The sequence below is a fragment of the Rattus norvegicus genome, chromosome 3 (assembly GCF_036323735.1).
Source record: "Rattus norvegicus strain BN/NHsdMcwi chromosome 3, GRCr8, whole genome shotgun sequence".
NCBI lineage: Eukaryota > Metazoa > Chordata > Mammalia > Rodentia > Muridae > Rattus > Rattus norvegicus.
The window spans coordinates 109607955-109632922 of record NC_086021.1 but is presented as its reverse complement, the minus strand read 5'-3'; the positions used below and the strand labels follow the sequence as shown (position 1 = coordinate 109632922).

The 24968-nt window shown below is 41.8% G+C and overlaps 1 protein-coding gene across 13 annotated transcripts in view; it reads left to right on the top strand.

Annotated features, from left to right (window-relative positions):
* Nucleotides 1–22099, top strand: part of Cd44 (CD44 molecule) — an 88953-nt gene extending 66854 nt beyond the window's left edge. For 4 of the 13 annotated variants that reach the window (XM_006234629.5, XM_039104367.2, XM_063283153.1 and 1 more), the window contains 6 exons: nucleotides 1012–1101; nucleotides 2013–2210; nucleotides 4750–4818; nucleotides 9073–9144; nucleotides 11124–11202; nucleotides 19145–22099. In XM_006234629.5, coding sequence (XP_006234691.1) covers nucleotides 1012–1101; nucleotides 2013–2210; nucleotides 4750–4818; nucleotides 9073–9144; nucleotides 11124–11202; nucleotides 19145–19349 — 713 coding nt within the window. In that variant the 3' untranslated portion in view covers nucleotides 19350–22099. The remainder of the gene's footprint in view (nucleotides 1–1011; nucleotides 1102–2012; nucleotides 2211–4749; nucleotides 4819–9072; nucleotides 9145–11123; nucleotides 11203–19144) is intronic. The other 9 variants (XM_039104369.2, XM_063283155.1, XM_063283152.1 and 6 more) reach the window with 3 other exon arrangements.
* Nucleotides 22100–24968: the final 2869 nt, after the last annotated feature.

The window sequence follows — 24968 nt, the reverse complement described above, 5'->3', positions numbered from 1 at the left end:
GAAATCCCAAATTAAGAAGACCTCATTTCACTGCTTGCTACACATAATGGCCAGAGCCCTTTATAGGAGCCCTTTAGGTGTAGGAAAACTGCCAGCAGGCATGTGTTGATTGTCATCAATGTAAATAGCACTGTGTTAGGCATCAAAGGAGGCATAAAGAAGTCTATAAATGGCCCTTGCCAATTCATGACTTGTATTTCCATTTTGTGTTACTGTTGGCTTTTTTCTGATGTTGGCTTTGGGATTCAGTGAATGTCTCTCTCCTGGTTATATTTGTTTGGTGGTGGACATGGCTGATGGGTGTGTTTTATGCGACTTTTGCACCTGCACTTCAGAGGTCAGTGTCTTTCTTGGAAGAACACAAAAGAAAATAACTCAAAATAGTCAAAGTGATTTCAGATATGGGCAGTGATTCAATCTCAATTTAATCCATTTCACTGAAGGCCCTGTGTTTGCCCAGGGAAGCATTTACTCAAGGCAGTGAAGAGAATCCCTGCTACAGGGGAGACCACAGCCCTACTAAAAAAGTAGTAACTCAAATGCAATGCTCTCTACAAGGGAATCATGTATTTCCTCATAAAGTTACTCTAAGTTCATTGATAGAGATGAGCTTTTTCTTTTGTGTCCACAGACACTACATAGCAACATTTTCCTTATAATCTAACTTCTAGGCAATCTTTATGGTTGAGGGAAAACTGAAATCACAGCCCCCATTTCCACGTCTCTGTGATCTTTGTTTCTGGGATCCTTGCTGCAGCTGGGTCAAGGTAGTCTAGGGAGGGCCATATTTGGGCTTGAGCTTCAGATTGGAACTTCACCGAAGGGCAAAGAAGCTAACTAGGGACAAAATATAATCTTTCTGTATCTTTGCATCAATCAGCAGATGATGAAAGGCACACATATCATTCTCCCATTGTATGTGTCCATTTGATATTCTGTAGCTAGACCGTCCATGTAAAACCATGTGTTATGGTTTCCAATTAACAATGGCTTCATCCCTCATTGAAACAGCACAGAGTCATTCTCAGAACTTCTCTACATTACCTGGAGAGCTGGAAGAAGGCGAAGACCATCCAACAACTTCTGTTCTGCCATCTAGCAGTAAGGATCATAAAGTACAACTGGCTTTTAAGCAGAAATCAAGATGTTATGGGTACTTTGTGGTATCTTTGGTGGTGGTCCTTGTGCAGTATCTTTAGATCTTTGGTGGTGGTACTTAGTGGTATCTTTGGTAGTGGTACTTTGTAGACCCTTTGGTGGTGATACTTTTGTTTTATCTTTGATGGTGATACACCTCTTGCCTGCTTTTATACATTATTTTTGATCAAAAGTTATGTCTGGTGGTGGTCTCTGATTCTTCTGCTTTATAGACATTTTAGAAGCCATCATACATTAGGTACAAACTTTTCTGCTGAATTTTAAAGGTATTAGATTAGTAACTTGGTTTAATAATGATTGTTTCTGTAAGATTTCTTTGATAGCCTTTGAACTAATTATTTTTTCTGGTTTGTTTCTGGACCACAGCTCTGTGGTATTGGTGACTACGAAGAATGTCCTCTTAGCACAGAAAAGAAATTTAAGGCAGTAGACCCAGGTCTTTTGGATTTGAGCTTACTATTCCAGTTGCAGGAAGAATGGTCTCATCTTTCCATCCAATGGTTTGTTTTTATACCCCTTCCTCAGAGGTCAATCCAATTGAGACAAAAAGGTCAAAATCCTCTAATAGCTGAGGTGAATTCAAGGTCACAATAGGATAACCACACACCCTTGATGACTCAGACAAACCTTGTAAGAAGTGCCTCTTCTGTGTAGTATGTAGTCACCAAAATCTCTCCTGTTGAGTGCTATCTGGCTGGTGCCTTGCAAAACATTGCTTTTGCTTGGTACCATTTGCTTTTGGCCTTGGAGAACAAGTAGAAAGATGTCTCGGCAACTTTACCTTCTGATGACAAGTGCCCAGTGGGTGGTGACCTTCCAGGTGTGGGCTTATCATTGACTCCACCTCCATGCAGCTAAGAGTGGTGCAAGAAGAGGTGGAAGTCTTCCCAGAGATACAACTACTTCACTGGAAGGCTACACCCCTCAATATCCAGACACAATGGAAAACGGGACTCTCTTCCCAGTGACCCCTGCTAAGACTGAGGTCTTTGGAGAAACTGAAGGGACTGTTGCTACTGACTCCAACTTTAATGTGGATGGCTCCTTACCAGGTAATTTAGCCATATGTCATCTGGCTTGCTTCTCTGGAGAAACAACATATATTTTTCCTATTGTAGGGGATATTTTCTGTGCAGGCTGTGATTAAATTACTTTGTGCCATGGGGATGGTTTTCATCATTGGTCATCAATTATAGTGTCAGCAAACTTGGATTTATTTGAGATAAAATATGCTTCCATTTCCTGGTGTAGCATCCTTTCTTTTGTGATTTCATATGGTAGATGTTCTTGCTTTGTCTTTTCTTCATTCTATGATATATTAACTTGAACCATGTGAAACATATTTTGATGGAGGGAAATAGTTGAATATTAGCAATTTCATTTGATTCAGATAATATAGTCTGCCTTTTAGCAGCACTTTACTAAACATTCAGATAATTTTCATATACGGGTACCTTTGTTCTGAAATTACCTTTAATTGGTGATGGACTGATTGGTTTTAGTTTTGGTGATGGGTAGATATATAAACCTTTTCTATTTGTGGCATGCTTCAAAATTTATGATTTACTATTCATGAACTGGACCCTCAGTTTTTAATTGTAATAGTAAGATATGATTTACTCAATTAAGTCTGACATGGACCCAGAATGAAACTTTTATCTCAAGTAAGAAATCCTCTCTACTTCTCTTCTTTATTTCTTTGTTTGTGTTAAGAAATAACATTATAGGAAGGAAAATCTGAAAGGGATCTCTGTGGCTAAAAAAATAGACACCTCTTTCCACTAGTTCCTGTAATCTGGGTACTTCCTACCATTCAATCACTGACACAATAAAGATGAATAAGTTTAAATATAAATATGTATACACATGCACATACACCTAATTTGTAGAAAGAGCCTACCTCCTTCACTCTCCCAAAAGACAAAGATAAGAAAATGATCTCATGGGACTCTCATATGCAAAGCAGATGGAAATAGTGATGTTCTGATTGACAGAGCAAGGGAAAATCCAGGGTGTTGTACACTTGGCACATTCCCTCTGGCTTCCCACTCTAGGGCTTCAAGAAAAGGTACTTTAAAAAAAGCAACCTCAGCAGTATTGGCAAGACCAAACCCCCTTACACTCTGAAGGCTTTTGGTTATTGTCCTTATTGACAATCTTCTTTTCCTCATTAAAACCTCCAAGTGCTATTGTTAGGTTCATGCAGAATGAATCAAAGGAGCGCCACAAACGTCCTCATGCTAAAATGGCTGTTCCATGCTACTTAATAGATTTGTATTTAAAATGACAATCTTTGCAAGGTCCTGGGTTCAGTCCCCAGCTCCAAAAAAAAAAAAAAAATGACAATCTTAGATATAGTTTCTTAGGTGGTTTGCAGAATCTAATTACTAGCAACTAAAACACTTACTATCAAATTAGTACTCCCATGTGCTGATCCCATCTGATCAATGTAACAAAGGGCAATGGTGCCCAGGGCCATCCTTCAGTTCTTCGTGAAGTCAATGATTAGTAAATGGTCTGATTCTCATCCCCAGTTTTAATCCAGAAGAATCTCAAACTGTGATTTTTGAATCATAAATATTTCTGCACACTGAATGTAAAGCACTGAAACATGCAATGGCAGTTGTGGTGATGGGCCAGGTGAAGGTGATGGCTTTGGAAATGGTGATTTTGGTGGTGGGACTCTTGGTGTGGTATTTCATCAAGTACTGTGTGGTCTGTTATTACAACCCTTCTCCAAGGGATCTCTCTGTAATAAAGTGGTCTCCAAAGTGGTCTCTCTGTAATAAAGTTATGTGCAAATAAACGCAAGCCTATGTCTCCTAACCAGGGATCACATACAGGGCATCTCACTGTATTCTCTATCTGGGCTCACTTGTAACGATCTGCACCAACTCTAGGAACCCCTGTTCTCTGGGTATGTTTGTCTCCCATAAAGTTTGACCTTTGGATTTAAAACTAGCTGCTCTTGAGTTTGTCTCTACCTAAAGCTTTCTGGTGATGGATATTCAAGAAGAAGGGATCATATCATGATTGTTGACCACGTGGGCTTAACTTTTTAAAGAAAACATGAATTGAGACTTCTTCTGGTACCCAACTTTTTGTCATTCACCCCATTTCACTGATTTTAGTACACTTAGGTTTGACCTTTATTTTTTCACTTTGTGCCTTTGCCCTATTCATTCCTAAGATTCTTTTGTTTTAGATTCAAAGAAACCTCTTTTCCTGCTGTATAGTCTAAGCCATCTAAATGATTAGGTGATACCCATTTAAGTTCTCCAGTATCACAATCCTTAGCCAAGCTGGGAAGCGTTTCATTCAAAACTCGGCCCTGTAAAAGAATCAGGGCTCTGCTCTTGGCTTTCTACCTACACAATACGTTTAGTGCTCATCCAGAATGCCCTGTGCCACCTCAGTTTCCTTAATTTTGATTAAGGATCTACCCTGTTCATCAGTGTCTTAAAGGATGAGCAGTGCCTACTATGTTGTTGTTAGCAGATGGTGGCTTTCTGAAAACACAGCCAACGGAAAGGACGATGACAGTGTGAATGGAGACACAGTGTTAACTCTTTTCATTGCTTGTTATTCTAGGTGATGGAGACTCATCCATGGACCCCAGGGGTGGTTTCGACACTGTGACTCATGGATCCGAATTAGCTGGTGAGTTTAAAATGTTTAGTCACTGTTAGAATCTCTGAACCTGATGATTGCTAATGAAGCATTCGTCAGTGTCCCTAGAGAATTGTTTCACACTTTAAAAAAAAAAAAAAAACATGTATTTTCAGCCACAGGGAAGGCTTATTAAGTCACTTTGCTGGACCCCACCCCAAAGTTTCTGATTCAGTGGGTCTGGGATGGAGCCCAAGCATTTGCATTCCTAATAAATCCGCAGTCATCCGGATACTGCTGGGATGGGCACCTAGACAACTAACACTCCAGCAAAACCGCTTCCATGTGAAAGGGGCTGGACGAACTCAAGCTTCTCTGATGGCTAACTCTATGGCAACTTGACACAAGCTAGAGAAGGGAGCCTCAACTGAGAAAATGCCTCCATCAGACTGCGCCATAGGCAAGCCTGTAGGACGTTTTCTTAGTTAATGATTGACATGGGGTGGCTCAGCTCGTAGGTGAGACCACTGCTCAGCTGGTGGTCCTGAATTCTACAAGAAAGCAAACTGAGTAAGTAACCAAGCGCGAACTAGTAAGCTGGATTTTGCTCCATGGCCTCTGTACCAGCCTGCCTTCAGCCAGGTTTGGATTCCTCTGACCCCGCCTTCCCTCGATGGACTGTGACACGTAAGCCAAATAAACTCTTTCATCCCAAGTGGCTTTTGGTCATGGTGTTCATGACAGCAATAGTGACCTTAACAAGGACAACCCCATTTAGCACTGTCCCATTATGGAGTCAATAGGAGAGCTCTTTAGGCATAAAATAGCTTGGCTTTGATCCTCATTCCTCTACTTATACATTGAGCAAGATGATGACAGGGTCTGAGATTCAAGGTCCTGGCTGATAATCTGGAGATATTTTCATAGGGCACCCTTTACAGGCCAAATAACAGGATAAATACCTGGAAAGTGTTTAGCATAAACCTGATAATGTAGCCAGCATTTCAGAATTTGCTGTGTGCCAGAAAGATTAAGCAAAGCGTTTCATTTCTACATTGAACTACGTGGAACTGATAGTTCTGCAGGGCAAGTGACCCCAATACCAAGGAATTTAGAGCTCATTTACTATTAGCATATCTAATCACCTTGCAAACTCTATAATACATGAAAACACTATTATCATCGTCTTATTACAGATGAGGAGACTGAGGTAAGAGGTAAGAAAGTCAAGAGGAGGGAAGCAACTTGCCAAGTTGATATGACCAGAGAATGGGGGAGCCAGCTTTCAAGCCTGGGGTCTCATATTGCCTCTCCTAAGCCCAGGCTGGAAGAAAATTCCATAATGACCATAATTACTGCCAGACACGCATTATTAAATAGACTGATCTTGGTCTCGGCTCAGATCAAACCCTAGAAACATTACTCCAGGCAGCAATGTCTGACATGAGGCAAGCTTGCTTCTCCCTAATGCTGGGCCTACAGAGATGCTGTCTTAGCATCCTTCAGTGAGTCCCTGATTATTACACATCTATGTGGTCCACAGGATCCAGGAATCTGTACAAATTAGGAACCTGTGCTGCGTGAGTTTGGGGCAAGCACTGCCTCTAGAGTTCAAGTGAATCTGGGGATGGGTATTTACACGGTGGCTTTGATAACAGCTCTTAAATGTAGGGCTTCTGGGTTGTAGGGCTCTTTAGAAATTATCCTAAAATAGAGAATGGTGTTTCAATCTCACCAGGGTCTTTAGCAAATCTAGTCTTCCCAGCTTTAGTTTCCTTGTTAGTAAAAATAAACCTCAAGTAATCGAAGTTTTGTGTAAAAGTCAAGGTATTGAGAGAGTAAGAGATTACTGTTTGAAGGCACAGTTTCCAAAGCCAAGAGATTCCCTACGACTGTGGGTGTGGCCTGTGGAGCGGCAGAGATTGCATACAGAAGCTTGCTGGAAGCACCTAATCTTGCCCCATCCAGAGAGATACACACAGGATGAGGGTCTGAGTTACCCAAAGCCCCTCCCCTTCAGCTGATCTGTGTGCTCCACTCTCTGCTGCCTTTCTCACAGTTGAGGCCAACTGAATGATCTCCATGCCCATGTCTGGGGTTGGGCCACATTTCCAAACTGGTGTGTCCAGTGCCTGGCTTTGTAGAACTTGTTCTTCAGGCCTTTTTTTCCCCCTGGTTGGATTTATGGAGCTCTTGGGCACAAGGGAAGCCTGCTGTCTGGGCTCTCGGGCTTTTGCTTGAAGTGAGAATCAGGTGGGTGGGAACTGGTCTTTTCCCTTTGGCTCCTGTGCAGGTGTCTATTGTTCAAACAGGAGGCTTCATCTTGTGCACACACCTAGATCTTTCCTTGCTGGGAGCACTTCTTTGGAAAACGAAAATAAATAGATTATGATCTATTAATGGCCTCCTTTTCAAATATCAAAGGCTGTTATGAGTCAGACAAGAGAGACCGGTGGGAGTGGCTATACCTTTACAATGGTTTTCAAGGCCAAAGTTCTCCGGTCTGGAGGGCTGATATGCCATGACTTGTGCATGCAAAACCTGCCAGTTGCTCAGGATGCTGACAGGTGGGTAGAAAAATTGCCTTGGACTCTTTTGAGATCTGTGAAGGAGAGGCCGCTCTCAGAATAGGTTGAGGTCTGTTGAAACAATACACATGTTACTTGGCTCTGTTTTGTTTGCTCTTTAGCAAATGCACCAAACTACACAAGAGTCTAAAGTTTGACCCTCTCAGATATTTTCCTTTAAGCCCAGCTATCCTGGCCAATGGGCTAAACAAACAATCATGCCTTTTCTCTCCTTGGTGGCCTTCAAGATTCCAGGGCAGGTTGCTGTTTAGTGGCAAGGAGTAAAGGAAGAAAGGAAACAGAAAACCAAGACGTTTTTAGATGTGGTGTCTTCCTTGTTTTGAAAAGGCACCTGGGCTCTTTGAGATTGTCTTCTCAAAATGCTTCTTGGCAAATTTTGGGCCTTTTGTTCATTTCTTTACTTTGCCTTTTGATAATAGAAAGCATTCATTTTTCTAACGTTTCATTGCACTAGCATAGACTCTAATAACCTCTTATTTATAGGCAGAAAAAGACAGTACAAACCCCCTTCCCCTCCCCACCACGGCAAAAGTAAAATTGGCATTCACTTCAGTACCTACGACGTTCATCCTAGTTTGCTTTTCCGTTGCTGTGATAAAGGCTTCACCAAAGTAACTTGGGGTGGGGGTGGCGGAGGTCTATTTGGCTTTCATATCCCAAGTCATAGTACACTAAAGAAAGTCAGGGCAGGCACCTGGAGGCAGACACTGAGGCAGAAGCCATGTAGGAATGCTTCTTGTAGCTTGCTCTCCATGGACTGCTCAGCTTGAATTCTTATACCGCCCAGGACCACTTGTCTGGGGGTGGCACTACCCTGGTGAGCTGGGTTCTGCCATATCAATCATCAAGAAAGTTCACCCACAGATTTACTTATCTGATGGAGGCATTTCCTCATTCAAAATTCCCTCTTCACAGATGACTTGGGCTTGCTTGTATCAAGTTGACAAAAACTGACCGGCACAATTTGCATGTAAATTTTAGACTAACTTTGGACTTTCTGAGGCATATAAATACATTAGGGATACTATTAAAATGAAGATGTTGTTTCTAGAGGTCTTGAGTGTTGCTTGAGATTTTTGTATTCATAGCAAGCTACCTAGTGAGGGGGTACTGTTCGTCTTGGTATGTACCACCGTTTGTAGAACTAATAATACATACAACTACTACTGTCATATACTTCTTTTTTTTTTTTTTTTTTGGTTCTTTTTTTCGGAGCTGGGGACCGAACCCAGGGCCTTGTGCTTCCTAGGCAAGCACTCTACCACTGAGCTAAATCCCCAACCCCTGTCATATACTTCTTTAAGCCTCTGTAACATAACAATGAAGTGGTTTCTGTTATGATCCTCACTTTAAATGTGAGAAAACAGCGAGTTAGAGATAATGACTTGGCCAGTCACAAGTTGCTAATAAGAGGCAGAGTTAGGACCTAAACCCAGGGTTGACTAGCTCTGGAGTTCAAGTTCAAACACTCCCCATCACTGTTCCTTGAGACAAAAATAACATTTGTAAGCTTTAGCTTAGTCACAGTGAACTTTCTTGGGAGGTGAGGAGAGATGATATCTTTTGCCTAGCACTTTATAACCATCTGTATCTTGGATCTATTTATAGCTTCTAGTGAGGCAGTGGTTGGAGGGTAGCCCAGCACAATGCTGTGTAAGGAACTCCTGGGTATATATTCCAAACTTGAGCTGAAAGAGCTTGTTGCTTTTCCCCTTAGGACACTCAAGTGGGAATCAAGACAGTGGAGTGACCACAACTTCTGGTCCTGCGAGGAGACCTCAGATTCCAGGTGAGTTTCACACCATGCAGCAAACATTAGATAATTACAGCAAGATTCTCAGAATGTCCTAGACAAGACCTCATCGATGCACATCCGGCTCCCCTGTGCAAGCTTAGGTATAAATAAAAATACTACAGTCTCCCTGTAGTCCTCTCTGTTTTCCCCTTTAGGTACCCATTAGATAGATGAGCTCACACTGAGGCTACCTCAAAGAACTGATGCTATCAGTTACTTAAGCATTTTCCCCCCCATGAACGATGGATCACCCAGAGGACCTCATGGTACACCCAATTCCTTCATAGCTCAACCCAGTTTCCCCTATATTTCTGGGACTGAGATGCAATGTGTCATCCTCTTGCATTGGCAGGCAGGGAGGAGATGCTGATTATCTGGGCTGGCTGGAGTGAAAACATTCCTCCAGTCCTCAAATTACTCTTCCTTGAGGGACAGTCTGCTAATGCAGCCAGAAGAAATGTTTTATAAAGTTTACACATGCAGGGAGGGAGCTTTGACATCTGGCTGTCCCATGCTAAGGGATTTAGCATTTGATGCAATGTCTTCTTTTAGCTTGGGGTTGAAAATGAGTATGTGTAAAGGGGTGGGGGTCGGGGGAAGTCCACAAAGGAAGTTTCCCTTAATGTTCTAAATTATCCTTTTAACCCTTTCTTCAGAGGGCTCCTTTGTCTCAAATTATTGACCACCTGAGGAGGCAGGAGTACAAAGAGGGAGTGGACGTTCAGGGAGGAGTGGGCAGGGGATGGCAGGCTGAATTCAAGCTGGAGAATTCATCTCAGTCTAGTGAGAAAGAATGTGGACTTCTCAGCACTGAAGGCCAGGAAGGGTGAGGGGAGGAAGAACAGAAATGACATCTTCCTGAAAGTGTCCCTGCTTCCTTGAAGTGAACCAAAGGGGATGCACAGTCTGAAGTAAGAGGAAAGTGAGACTTCCAAGGAGAATAGTGGCTGACAGACCCCTGGTTTTCTTCCTTTACAAGCCTTCATTTACCACACACATCTGCAACTGAATCATACAACTTGTCCATCCTGTTGAAGCCAGAGTTTAAAACATGCGCATGAGATTGCATCAATCCATAAGTGGTACAAGATTATCCAGTAAACTTTAGAAACTATAGCTTAGAAAATGGATGGAAATGTCAATCACTGTATCTCATTACCCACACGTGTTAAAGCTACAGTATTAATTGATGTTTTTCCTAATATTGTTTTCAAAGTAATTTATTTCCAAACTGCCACATATGTTGTTTGGCTAATATTTTCTGCCTGTCAGTTCCACTTTCCGTGTCATTAAGTACCTTTCCCTTGAATTATGTAGCACATAACAAAAATGTATGAATCCTGATCTGCTTACTTAATCCCTCACCATTGGACATTAGGTTGGTTTCAATTTTTATTGGTATAAAGCAATATAATGGAGGGAATCACTAAAGCTAACTTTGAGATCCTCTACCTTTTCAGAAGTGTACATGCTAATCAAAAAGCATGAGTAATTTGGAGTTTTTCATCAGTGGAGCCGAATGACTGAAATAAGTAGACTGTACCTCCCTTTTTCTATCCTTACCATGGGAAGATCCTTTTCCCACTAGATTATGAATTCCATCTTGGTTTTGAATGAAATTCAAGGCAGATACTCTCACATAGGCACGGAATGTTTCTGTCAAGAGAAATATAAATTTTCTTTAATCTACTTAACATTTCACCAAAAACATATACAGGCTTCTTGATATCTTTTTTTCTTTTTTGAAACATTTTTATTCTGGAAGAACTACTGATAAAAGGTTAATAAAAGAAGTCTGTCGGATGAACGTTTATAGCAAAGTCTGTCTTAGGATGTTTTAGCTGAGCTGTTGTTCAAACCTCTCTGCAGAGCTGACTGGGGGTTTCATTTAGAGCAGATCAATTTTTAAATTGCATTTTTTATTTCATAACATACGTTGGTGATGCTCACGTATGTCCTTCTCTTCACACCAGAGTGGCTTATCATCTTGGCATCCCTCCTGGCGCTGGCTCTGATTCTTGCCGTCTGCATTGCTGTCAACAGTAGGAGAAGGTAAGAGAGAGTGCCCCTTGCAGCTTTCCACTTCGAAGGGCATGGTGGAACTTGGGTTTTATATCCATGTTACTCAGACTGTAGCCCTTGTAACTGGCAGCTTTGGTAGCCTGGAGCGTGCTAGACCTGTAGGTTTTTTGTTTTGTTTTGTTTTTTGTTTTTTGTTTGTTTGTTTTTTTTTTTGCCTGGCAAGAGTTCCTGCATCAGAGTCTGTATTTTACTAAGATCCCAGGGAGTCCTGCCCATATCATAGTTTAAGAAGCCCTTCTCTGCCCCATTCTTACATGTATGATGCTTTGGAACCCCTCCTTTAAACAGTGGTCAAGTTTTACTGTTCCTTGGTTTTTCATGGTTAAACCCTATGGTGACTATCAGGTGGAAGTTATGAAATAGCTCATTGGGAAGACACATAAAGAATATACTCAGCCATTGACTCACTAAACAAATATTAACTAAGTTCTTGCAAGGCTTAAAATGTTGTATAACAAATCAAGAATTGGCCATCTTCCTTTGGTCATTGGAAACTTATGGAACCTTCTAGAATCTTTGTCCAAAATTGGCATGGGCCCTGTTTTGTTGCTTGTTTCTCTTTAAGGATATTATTTTGCGTTTTATAAAAAATTCGGTTGAAGGGATTCAGGGCATTGCCTATGAAAATCTGTCTCACAGTGAAGTCTATGAAGCACTGATAAACTTTTCTAGGCTAGAGAATCCGTTCAGTACCACAGAAAGGGTAAATGGGCTGTCTTCACACACTTGAAACCTCTCTTTCCCACAGTAACAAAGGCTCTGTATTCTGAAAGTCTTTTACATGGTGTTCATATTTAATTAATTTATAGCCAGCCTCTTAGTAGAGTGCTACCCAAGGTGAAATGAAGGACAATAGAAACACTAGTATCAGGAGATGGGAACTTTAAGCCAGGGCACTCAAAAAAAAATTCTAAGTCTAAATTCCTTCCCAGATGTTTTACAGATTCATTGTTTTTCCTTAAGTGTCTGCTGCAGACATTAAGCTTTTGGTAAATATCCTTTGGGATTGCCTCTTGGAAGGTTGGAGTCTTCTTGCTTAACTAGTCTGCCTTTTCTGTGCCTCTAAATTACCTCACAGGCCCCAAATGCTTCAAATTGTGAGAAGTCAGGAGAGAATTATACACTTTGTTGTTGCTGCTCAGAAACAATAAGCAACTATTTCCAGTGCCCTGCACAGTCTCTGAAGGGTTTCTCATCATCTGCAGAAACCAAACAACAGTTTTACAGTGCTTAGAATTCGTGAAAATGCTCACTCAAATCATGGTGCTGCTACCTATGCCTTTGAGGATATAAGAAAAATATTAGTCATGAGTGCTGACCACCCATGGAACAGAAACTGGGGGAAACCTGACAGACCTCCTATGGGCTCCTAAGATTAGATGAAAATAAATATGGGAACTGGGGAAGCCCTTCAAAGAGCTTTTATTCTTCCTCTTGGCATCCCTGTTTTCTCTTGGATTATTTTTGCTCAATTAAATATGAATTTCCTTTTGTTTGGAATCAGCCTTTGATTTCAAGCCCTAGAATGTGTCACATTTACAATCCATAAGCTTTGCAGATGTCACCATGGAGATGTCCCAGATGCTGTTGGTGTGGAGGGCCCTTCCTCAGCATCTCAGCTGGTCCGGAGAGCAGCCGGAGTCTGCATATTGTAGCATCGTATCCTTCATGGCTCCCTGTCTCTAAGCAGCAAAGAAAGGATCTCATGGCCTCCTCTCCCCTTGTCCCCAGGCCAGCCATCACCCTAGCAACCTGCAAACAGGGACAGGCAGAAGCTGGCTAAGCTGGCCTCTCACCGGGAAAGCAGCTTCATGAACTCCATAAATTACTGTGTCCTGATTTGATGATTGAAAACAGATTTGCCACACTGCTGAAAAGTGATTAAGGACCGCATGGGCCCCTTAATGTGTATTGTGTTCCTAAAGCTAATAGACCATGGACCCCTTAATGTGTGTTGTGTTCCTGAGGCTAATAGCCCATCGCTAATCCCGTTAGAAGGCAGAAGCCTTTCTGCTTTGAGCACTGCATTTAAGAAAGATATGGAACCCTATTTTCATCAAAGAAAGTTTGGTCCAGAGGGGAATCCATTTATTCAACAGCATCTTTTGTAGAGCTCTGTGACTGTTAACATTAATGAGGAAGGAGAGAAAAGGAAGAGCATGACTCTTTTCTAAAACAGTGCTGAGGTTTAGATGTATGGAGGCCTATGGCTGGCTGGCAGCTGGGAAGACAGTTGTCTTGGTAATGCATTGCTGTGCACAAATGAGGGCCTGAGATTCATGCCCTCAGAAGACATGTAAAAAGGTGGTCACGATGGTGTGATCTCATAATCCCAGCACTGGGGAGGCAGAGACAAGAGTCTCTCACTGGAGCTTGCTGGTTAGTCTAGTGAAGTTGGTGAGCTTCAGGTTCAGTGAGGAAAAACCCGACTCAATAAAGAAGGTAGAGAGTGACTTAGAAAAACACCTAACATTGACCTTGTCCTCCATGCTCAAATGTGCCCAGGAGCCAATAAATGAGTGTACACACACAGACACACAGACACACAGACACACAGACACACAGACACACAGACACACACACACACACACACATATGTGTGTGTGTGTATATATATATATGTGTATATATATATATATATATATATATATATATATAGAGAGAGAGAGAGAGAGAGAGAGAGAGAGAGAGGCTGTCATTGAGGACACCCTTGGTGCTCATTGCACCGGAGGTGACATTAGTCACAGATACTAACTCCCAGCACTTCCATTGCAAAGTTCTCTGAGAGTCTTGGCATCTGAATGGTGCTGATGTGGAGGGGGATGGCTCAGCAATTATAAGCACTGGCTGCTCTTGAGGAGGACCCATGCCCAGTTCTCAGCACCCACATGGTGGCTCACAACCACCTGTAACTCTAGTTCCATGGATCTACCACCCTCTTCTGGATTCTGAGGACACCTGGCAAACATGTGGTACACATACATGCAGACAAAGTACCCATGCACATAAAATAAAAATAAACAGTCAAAGACACTGATGGTGGGGATGCTCCGTGATTTCCTCAACTTTCCCCACCCTTGACATGATCCACACCTACTTTCCCTGCTGCCCTTCATGAAACCAGGAGCCTGAATTACAGCTTTCTATGCTTTCTGTGCTCCCCATAAGAGCAAGTTGTATCAGGAGCCAATTGTGTTGGTAGATATTGGATGAGGCCCAACAGTAGCAGCCCTTAGGCGCCTACCCCCTTGAAGAATTGATCTGATGTGTCTGGAAAAGAGGAAAGCCACACGGGCCTTGCCAAAGAAGGCTTCAGATCTCAGGACTGGTCTCAAAAGTTTCTATTCTGGCTGTGCAGAACAAGCCCCATCCGCCTTCTCTTTGATGAAACTAATGGTATTTTTAGGGAACCTTTCCCTGGTCATAAATCTCCGTGATGTGTAAGCTTTTCCTTCTGTTGTGTAGCAGTCAAGCTTCATCTGATCTGTGCTCACTAGAACTGGTTCTCCCTCCTAGAGTAGTGGAAGTCATAAAACTTCCTCCAGGGATGAGCATGCTCCATGTCTACTGTGTAAGCTACAATCACAGTGACTTTAGACTCATTCTATCACAGGAGTAAGATGTCTCCCCCTCAGGTAAAAGTTTTATTTAGAAACAATATGAGCCGAAGGAAGGGCATGTCATAGCACAGGTTTGGAGACACCCAGGCTGCACATCAACAGAGAAAAGAGTAGCATAGCAAAGCATTCTGTTGGGTGCTTGGAGGTAGCTAGAGTGCTAATCATAAGGATACAATGGTTAAAACAAATTTTAAGAAGTGAATTTTAAATTGTCCTTTGTTTAAATTTAGCTGCACATAAGACTGGGCGTGGTGGCACACACCTGTAATCCTAGCAAGCTGGAGCTTGAGATGGGTATGAAGCCAGCCTAGCTACATAGCAAGACCATGTCTCAAAGTAAACAGGTCAAACAAGCAAACAAATGAACAGCCACATGTGACTATTATAGGTGACTATTATAATGGATGGCACATCTCTAGTACACTGCAAAAAGAATTCATAAACACCTGATGGGTTTGGGGATAGAAAAGTCATAAAATCAATTGCCAAGTTATTTGTCTAAGTAGAGGTAAATTTCAGGATGTTCTAAGAGTATGTTATCTGAATCCAGCACCTACCTGGTCTGCCCACCCTTTCCAGGATAAGTTCAGGGCTGGCTCATTTACCTGCCTGAGTTTGCTGTGTGTTCTGTAGTACTTGCAGTTCAAGAGAAAAAAAGATGAGGTTTTATAAGGACATCTGGTCTCTCAGACATAGCTATAAAGATACCAGGTGTAGTTTGGCATTGGACGTTCTCTTGGATTCAGTCTCTGGTTTACAGAAACCTCTTCAGCACCCATCTTTGCTGAGAACTATGAGAAAAAGCAAAAATATAAGAATAATCATAAATAGTCTTAACAGTGCTTATTAAATGCCCAGAGCACCTGATATTGGACTGTTTCTTAGGATAATCCTAAATAATCTTCCTAAGAGAACATAGATAATAGCGGCAGAAAACCAGAGGTCAGTGGGTCAACATAGTGGGCATGTTTACCTGTCTACTGCTATACACTTTCAAATCAATTCCTTTGTTTAGAAAATTGGTTCTCAACCTGGGTTGTGACCTCTTTGGGGGTCGAATGACCCTCTCACAGGGGTTGCCTAAGACCATCCTGCATATTAGATATTTACGATTCATAACAGTAGCAAAATTACATTATGAAGTAATGAAGTAGTAACAAAAATACTTTATGGTTGGAGGTCACCACAGCATGGGGAACTGTTTTAAAGTGTATTATGGTCTTCTGATGGTTGAGAACCTCTGATTTAGAGTAATAGAGTCAATGTGGTCTTGCCTGCATGAATAGATACAGTTTTATACTTACAAAGCACTTTCCTGTTCCTCAGCCTACCTCTCAACAATCTGGTTGATAAGCAAATGAGACTTAGCTAAGTTAGGCCAGTTTCCTCTCTGTCACCCGAGAGAGTTTGGCATAATGCAGGCAGTGTTCTCCTCCAGCTTTTGATTTATCTTGCCAATGCGTAGAGAAAGGCAGGTGGTGAGCTGGGGTTGTTAGGGTCAGAGCCTGATCTCTGGCAGCCCTAACAAGCAGGCTTAGCCACCCATTCTCAATAGACCAGTTAAACAGGCAACCCAGTTCAAAGCAGAGAAAGAGGGGGTAGACAATGTAACCATTGGAAGAGGTACAAATAAAGACATACTGTGACAATTCTTCCCCCCAAATCCATCTCCAGAGTCCAGACATGAAGTTAAAGTATAAATAGAGGTTAAGATGTATGGGCAGCTAAGCAATTCCAGTGATAGCAAGACCCCACCCATCAATGGCCCAGTATTGTGTGGGTTCCAGGCTGTCTCACATGACAGTCATTAAAGTTGTGGGAAAGACGTAAAATCTCTTTCCCCAAAAGAAGGTCCCCTCTGGCTTGCACCAAGATTCAGCTTTTTCTTCTCCCAAGTATGAGATTCTTTGGAAATTCTATTTTCTTGCTGTCCATTGTTTCAATGGTCTGGTAGCCCAAGGGAGAGGAACAAGGGTCTCTATATGGTGCCATCATTTCTCTGAGGACAATTACAGTGAGAGCAGCCTAAGAAACCATTAGAGTTCATGGCTTCTATTCTAATAACAACTACAGTCTGCACATCTTGAATACTTAGTATATTCCAGCTCTTCTGATTATCCAAAGCCTTACTTTGTTCAACCCACAATATTCGTAAAAGCAATAAATAACAGCAGGAGACTGTCTGTTGAATTCCCACCATCCTGTGAGACTGACAGTCCCAACAGGCTGATTTCACAAGCACATAAAGTGAGGCTCAGAGAAGTCAAGTGAGTTGCTTCAGGCTACACAGCTGCACCCTGCTGTCTGTATAGACATTGCCAGTGTTGCCAGCCCTCATCCATTTGTTGCACAGTTGAAACATTTTTCCTTCCACCCTTCCCCACACCTATGCTCAGTGATACAAGATCTGCTTCCTGTGGAGGCAGTATATTTTTGACTTCCCCAAACAAGAGATTAAAGTTTACGACCTTGGCAGTCTTAGAGGGAAGAGTCTATGATCACAAATAATAGACATTTTGTCTCGAGAGTTCAAAATGTCCAGCAGCGAGGAGAATCATTCCAACTTCATACTGTTTCCAAACCTCCAGCACTGACAGAACCAGGCAGAGCACAACCACTTAATCCTGAAGCTCGAGGTCTGAATACGGTCTCGGTCATTCTTACTCATGTGACCTCAAGCAAGCCTTAAAAGTGCCTTGGCCTTTATTTCCCACTGCTGTACAATGGGAGTGATTGCCACTTTAATGAGGGTTATAGCAACTTCTTGTGCTTTGCCAAGAGTTAACCATGCATTTAATTCATGGTCATCCATTTTCCCTCATCATAGCTGTGAAGCTGTTAAGACCTGGCTTCCAGCAGCCTAACCTAACTGCTACACGCACAAGCAACAATCAGGTTACAACCAAGGGGAAGCTTTGAATCAGGCTGGGAGGGGCCAGGCAGTGCTGGTCAGGATCACAAGGATAAGGTCAGGGTCACACTTTTCCATAGAAGCCCTTCTCCTGCCTTAGAATTTTGAGTCACATTGCTAAGAAACCTTAAAGTGGCACACGTGGTTTATCTTCTGTTGCTATCAAATGTCCTGTTGCAGGACTACATGGAAGTTAACCAACCATGGGAGAAAAAAATCAATATGGCCTAATCCTTCTGGAACACTGTTGCTTTCTCACTCTCCACACACGCTGCCCTAATACTGACACGGCAGCACAGTGTTGACTGAAGGAGGAAGTAACGGAACTTTCTTGCGATCACAGATCAGAATGATTTATGATCACAGTCGGCATGGTTTATCCGAGGCTGCAGAACTGGAATGCTTCAGAGACAAACATTTGCACTGCACCTTTGGGAGACGGGGGAAGAGATTCAGGGCTCCAGAGTCAGACAGATCAGGGGCTGAATCTTTACTCTTTCATTGTATGTTGACTAACTAGAAAGACTGTTGGATTTTCATGTCCCTGAGAGCTTCTTCAGCTCTCACAGGGCTAGGGTGTAACAGTAGCTTTGGGTTTCTACACTCCTGATTTTCAAAGGTTGCAGCAGAAGCCTCTGCAGTGTGATGGTTTATTGTTTGTTTTATTAAGAAACCAGAGACTGAATGTAGAGCAGTGGTTCTCTATATGTGAGTCTTGAGCCCGTTGGGAGGACGGGGTCACATGTCAGATAACCTACATATCAGATATTTATATTGCAATTTAGAACAGTAGCAAAATCTCAGTTATGAAGTAACAATGAAAATAATGTAATGGTTGAGGTCACCTCGACCTGGAAGACCATTAAAGGGTTGCGACATTAGGAAGGTAACACTGACCTTGAGCACCTAGGCTAGCCTCTGCCACTAGCTGTGTCCTCCGACCTCTTTGCCTTCTTTGAGACTGGGTTTCATTGGGCTAGCCAGGCTAATCTTGAACTTAATTTTGTAGTCCAGGAAGGCCTTGAACTTGTGATCTTCCCGTCTTAGCCTCCAGAGGAGCTGCAAGTATAAGCTATTAAACTTCTGATTCTGGATCCCAACTCTTGATCTTTCTGGTTTCTTCTTCCATAGATTAGATAATTTCCACATCTGAAAAGTTCCCTTTGATGCTAGACTAGGGAATCTCACTTTAAGAAGTGCTGCAGTCAGGAAGATGACGTAGAGAAAGTACCATGGTCAGTTCTGGGCCCACAGGAATACCATGCTAAGTTGTACTGATGCTCATGATGATATCCACAGGGGTCCTCACTGGTTTTGATGTCAATTGTTGGCTGGTTAATTTCTGCACCCTTTCTCATATGATGTTTTTAAAAATCATCAGGTGTGGGCAGAAGAAGAAGCTGGTGATCAACAGTGGCAATGGAACAGTGGAAGACAGGAAACCAAGTGAACTCAACGGGGAGGCCAGCAAGTCTCAGGAAATGGTGCATTTGGTGAACAAGGAACCAACAGAGACTCCGGACCAGTTTATGACAGCTGATGAGACCCGGAATCTGCAGAGTGTGGATATGAAGATTGGGGTGTAGTGCCTATGCCACTAACTTGAAAAGACACAACAATTGGAGACATGTCATTACTGGGAGCTGGGACCCTTAACAGATGCAATGTGCTACTGATTATTTTTATTGGGGATTATTTTGGGCATAAAATTTCCCTTTTTTTGTTTTTTAAAAGTTTGTTTTCCAATTTATGAAAATAGCATTGCTTTCTGAAATGAGGGTCTCTTCCAGTTCCTCCTTAGAGGCCTTGCATTACCAGGGTATGCTACCATAGGCTTCTACCAAATGAATACTCTTGGTCCCGATTGAACCCAAAGTCCCAGGTAACATCCACCAGCTAAGGATTTCCCCAGAACTTAGAGAGATTGGTCTCTGGGAGGAAATTTGAATGGGTCCATATTGCCTCCCAGCAGTCCAATCTGTAGGCATTGCTTTGCAGTGGATGGGAGATCAGGTGTACTGGTTACACACTCTCTTTATAGACTCCCTTCTGCTGGAAAATTTCCACATGCTTCTGAGAGATTCCCCAAAGGGTGACGCTATTTATCTTTAGTAAGCTATTTATCTTTGTTTTTGAAATATCAAACCCTGGAGGTCCTTTTTTCAGTATGACTTTTTTTATTTTGTTTTTTTTTTTATTTTGTTTTTTAGGTTACTTTGTCAGAAGCATAACAGGGTATAAGTTGATTCATAATAAATACCTGTCCATCTTCCATCTTGACCTGTTGTGCTGTGATCCTTCAGTTTCTAAATCAGCAAGGTCTGAGTCTTTGTAGCACATCAATGTGACCTTAGTATGGTCCTCTGAAACTCATGTTAGAGCATCCGTGCCCTGCTTGGGTTTACCCAGCTGAATCTCAGAAGATCAAGGACAGGAGCACTGTTTTCATTCTAGGGCTATCAAAGGGGTTTCTCTCCTGTTCAAGAATCTGAATTGGGAGTAGGAGAGCTTCTGTCCCTTTTATGTTTCGATAACCACCCATTTCTCTTTCTTAAAGGGCACATTAAGTTTTTATATCTTACAACATTCGCGGTCCTGTTTCATAGACACTGATCTTATTGGCACTTTCACAAAACAGTGTGGAGGGGACTTCTGACACCTTATAGTAAAAGGAGAAGCCAACAGAAATGAAAGTGTGGACAGAGAGCAGTAGATTGGCATGAGGAGGCATGATGTACAACCCCCAGACCACTCTTTCCATCACCACATTTGTTGATGCTTTCGCAAGCCAGTTGGTACTTAGAATCAGTTCCCCAGGGAATCCTTCAAAAAGCCATAAGAATGCCCACCCCTGGAATCTTACCACCACCAGATGAGCAGGTTTATGGTTTAGCAAAAGGAGAATGCTGTCACCCTCTGACCTCATAGTTTTCACATACTGGGCAAGTGTTCATCTGCCAGGATGCCCCATTGCTCCTAGGTCTTCCCAGGTACCTTGTAGAAGAACTTAAATCTATAAAATAAGGCTTTCTCTAAAATGGAACTTCCTTTCTAAGGCTCCCATTTTTACTGTTGACTAAATTTATATGTTTAATAGTTTTTTTTCAAATAAAAACAAACACAAAAAAGGAGAAAATGTTTCCACCTGAATCAGGTTTGAGTGGATGTGAAGGCTTTGTTTAAAGGAGATACACAGACTTTCCGATGCTCATTGTGACCCTCAGCTCTCCTTTCAAACATTCCAGCCTCTCTCCTTCCCTGCCCAGCTCTCTCACAGGGCCTGGCTTTCAGATTTTCTTTCTCTTTCTCTGTGAATACTCTTAGCCAGTTCCATATTTAGACACCCGGTTTTCTTGTTCGAATAGACACTAGATGATTCTTCGCTATTCTCTACTGGTATTAGAATGGTCCCTGTCCTTAGAGCTGTCCTGGTCTACCACACTCACATCAGGCTCCCTGGGGCTCTTTAACCTGTATACAGCAAGCTACTCTGGGATTGGGCATTAAAGGGGTCTGTCAAGCACTCTAAGACCCCTTGATGCCTTTTGAGGGCACACAAGAAGGGTCATGGAAGATTCAGGGCCAGAGATGAGTCTATGTCTATTCTAGAAATGTCCACTAGCTGGGTTGTGGTAGGATATTGTTTGCCATGGTGATGATGATTCTGGTAGCACAGTCTGACTTTGTATTACTTCTGCCAATGGCTTGCCAGGTGATATGAGCTAAGTCATTGAACTGAGGTCCTGTTAGTAAAAATAACAGGCTGGAATTTAGTGATTTTGTAAAGTACTAGGAACATATAAAGTGTTATATTACCACCAATTATAAATCTCTCATGTATCTGAAGGCTTTCCTTCAGTTTGTCTTGGGTTAAAATCAAATGAGGTGAAAGATAACTTCATGTCTATAGTTTGTATGTTCTAGCTAGATAAAATGAATGCTTCCAGAAGAACCCTTAAAAAGCTTTATATTGACATCCATAACACCAAGAAGTGGCCTTTTCGCTAAAATCCATCCAAGACTGTCATAGGAAAGTAGAAGAAACAGCCACTTTTTTTAGAAAAGTAAAATGTTCATAAGAACAGGGATTACCCACTATGATGTCCTGTGTTTTTGTGTAAGTTCTATGTGTTGACTTTTTAAACATAGTCAATTGTTAGGTATGTATAATGAGTTTTTCTATTGTTCCTTTGATTTTTTTTTCAGAGATCATCCTCTTCTTTTCTAGTTTTTGTATATTTATTGATTGACTAATAATAATGAGGAAAACATGATGTGTATATTACCCAGTTGAAAGTGTGTATTGGAAAATATTAAAAGGTCATAAGAAATGGAATCCAGGCTCTCTGATGTGAGGGGTCTGGGAAGTGGAGAGGGGCAGAAGGTGACTGTCTGAATATGGAAGAAGTCAGAGACAGCTGGTGTCGCGTTCCCTTTTGTTTTGTTTTCTTCTTTTCCCACCCTACCCCTTATTTTTCTTGTGTGTTTTCGTTTTTGTTTTGCTTTTTTGTTTGTTTGTTTGTTTGTTTGTTTGTTTGTTTGAAACAGGATCTCATAGAGCTTAGGCTTGTACTGAACTTACTATGTAGCTGGAAATGACCTGGAGAACTTTCTTTCCCTTTTCCTTTTGTGTGTGTGTGTGTGTGTGTGTGTGTGTGTGTGTGTGTGTGTGTGTAGTGCATAAATGTGTATGCGTGTTTGCATGTATATAGAAATACAAACAGGAGTGGACATGCGTGTTGAAGCCTGAGGTTGCTATTGGAAGTCATCCTTGATAGCTCTTTCACCTTTTCCTTTGAGGCGGGGTCTTTAAATCAAACTCAAAGCTCTGCAATATGTCAGGTCTTGCTAGCCAGCTTGCTCTGGGGTTACAGGTGAGTCATCACGCTGACCCAACATGTTACATGAATTCTGGGAATCTGTTCTCTACCCCGCACATTTGTATTTTAACACGGAGTCATTTCCCCAGCCTTGATCACCCTGCCTCTACCTCACAAGTGCTGGGATTACAGGCATGTACCACCACCAGAGTTGCCTCTTTTTTGTTCCTTAAGGAAAGAAACAACAAAGAAACAAACGTCTGCCGAAGCTTCCATACACACACACACACACACACACACACACACACACACACACACACACGCACTCTGAAGCTGTGCATATGGAAATGTTCAAATCCCTGACCTCTTCTCTCTCTCTCTCTCTCTCTCTCTCTCTCTCTCTCTCTCTCTCTCTCTCTCTCTCTCTCCATAACTCTCAGAACACTGGCAGAGAGTCCTGCCTCCTTCAAGAAGTTCAGCCTTTCTATGGAATTTTATAAGCCTGGAAAGATGTCTGAAGATACTGATATGATAGTGCCCCAGGGAAACCATCAGGGACTGTTCAGTAAGAATCATGCCTCAGACCCAATCAGGCACCCAGTTCTCTATGCCTCACTTTGTATAATAATAAGACACAGAGGTACTAAGTCCTTGCAGAAAGCACCTAGCATCAAAATACGAGGACTAAAGCAAATACGATAAAGCCACTTGGGAGAGAAAGAATTCATGGAGAAGAAATAAAACAAATAAAACCTGTCATTAGTAACCTCAGTCAGAGAAGACTCGAAGCACGAAGTAAGAAGAGAACAGTCACGGAAAAGAGGACACTCACAACATCTCAAGATGAACCTTTGATATACTCAAATGTGAAAGGACAGAGTTTAAAAATAAGGCCAAGAGGTTTGTAAGATAAAGTTGAAGAAATATCATTACAAAGGGATCAATAGACAAAGGGAAACAGAGAGATGGGCGTCCCAAAGACTGAGCTTTGGTAGGAAATCTAACATGCAATCACAAGAAAACACACAGAGAGAAAACAATAGCAGTGGAGAGAGCAGATCATGAAAGAGATGAAACAAGAAATGCCTCAGTTTATGAACATGAATATCAGACTAAGGACATGTTACATGTTTAATAAAGATAAAACCATATCAAGTCAGATTGTCTTTAAATATCTTAACACTCTGGGGCAAGAGATGATCCTGTATTTTCTAGAAAGAAATGCATTATTTATAGAACTAAGAGTCAAACTAGGGCCTGCACATAAAACCGTAGAGCTGGATAAGATAGTGTGTACTCATAATCCCAGCTCTCGGGATTTAAAATCAGTAAGACAGTCATAAGTCTGATAGGCCAGCCTTGGCCACACAGAGAGACACTATCTCAAAAATAAAATAAAACAAACAAACCACAAAAGAATCAGGATGTAATCACACTTCCCACTTATCACCTTTGGAGAAAAAAGGCCAAGAGACAAGGTAGGACAAAAGCTTCCTGCCTAGAGGAAGCTTGCCAAATGGAATGTGCCCTCAAAAGATCTTCCCAGAGACTTGGGTATTTCCAAGAAAAATGACTTGTAACCCTCAGACCACACTAAGCCTGGCTGAGTAGTAAAATCTTTACATCTGTAGAACCCTTCTCAAGGGCCCCTGAAACTGTAACAGTGAATGGTTGGCCTTCAAGAATAAATACACCATTGGAAGTTTTACCTTGAACTAAATGAACCTTATGAAGGCACTTTGTTTAGCCTGTGTTAATTAAACTCACTGAACTATACAAAACTACATAAAAAATGGTGAGGCAATTACTTCCAGGCTAGACTCTGGACTTAGCTATGATACAAACTAAGAGTAAGAGGAGAATTTCAGATATGCACTGTATCCAAACCCATTCACACATTCTCAGGCAACCCCTAAAGGATGCATTCTACCTAAAATATATGTTACCAAGAAAAGAAAGATGTGAGGATGACAAAATTAAGAGGATTCTTAAAATGGTGGAAGGAGATCCCAGGGGATGATGGTCCATCCAATCTAGGGGGAAATCAGCCCAAATTAGAAAACAGACTAAAAATGGAAAGAATACATGTTTTGCCTCTGTTGACTCCTAATTAAAAAGGGATTCATATTTTGCTTCTATCAGCTAACTGCTGATGCAGTAATGTGAGCTCTAAAATTAGATGCTTAAATAACAAATATTTACTTATTTCTCCCAAGTCTGAAGGTTGATTCAGTGCCTCTGCCGATCTGGGCTGCCTCAGTTGACTCATTCATGTTTATGTTACTGATAAACTGCTCAGAGAGGCACTGCCTGATCTAGGATAGTTTCATCTTGGATGCCAAGAGATTGTTTCTATATGTATCTCACGTGCTACCAGCTGGCTTG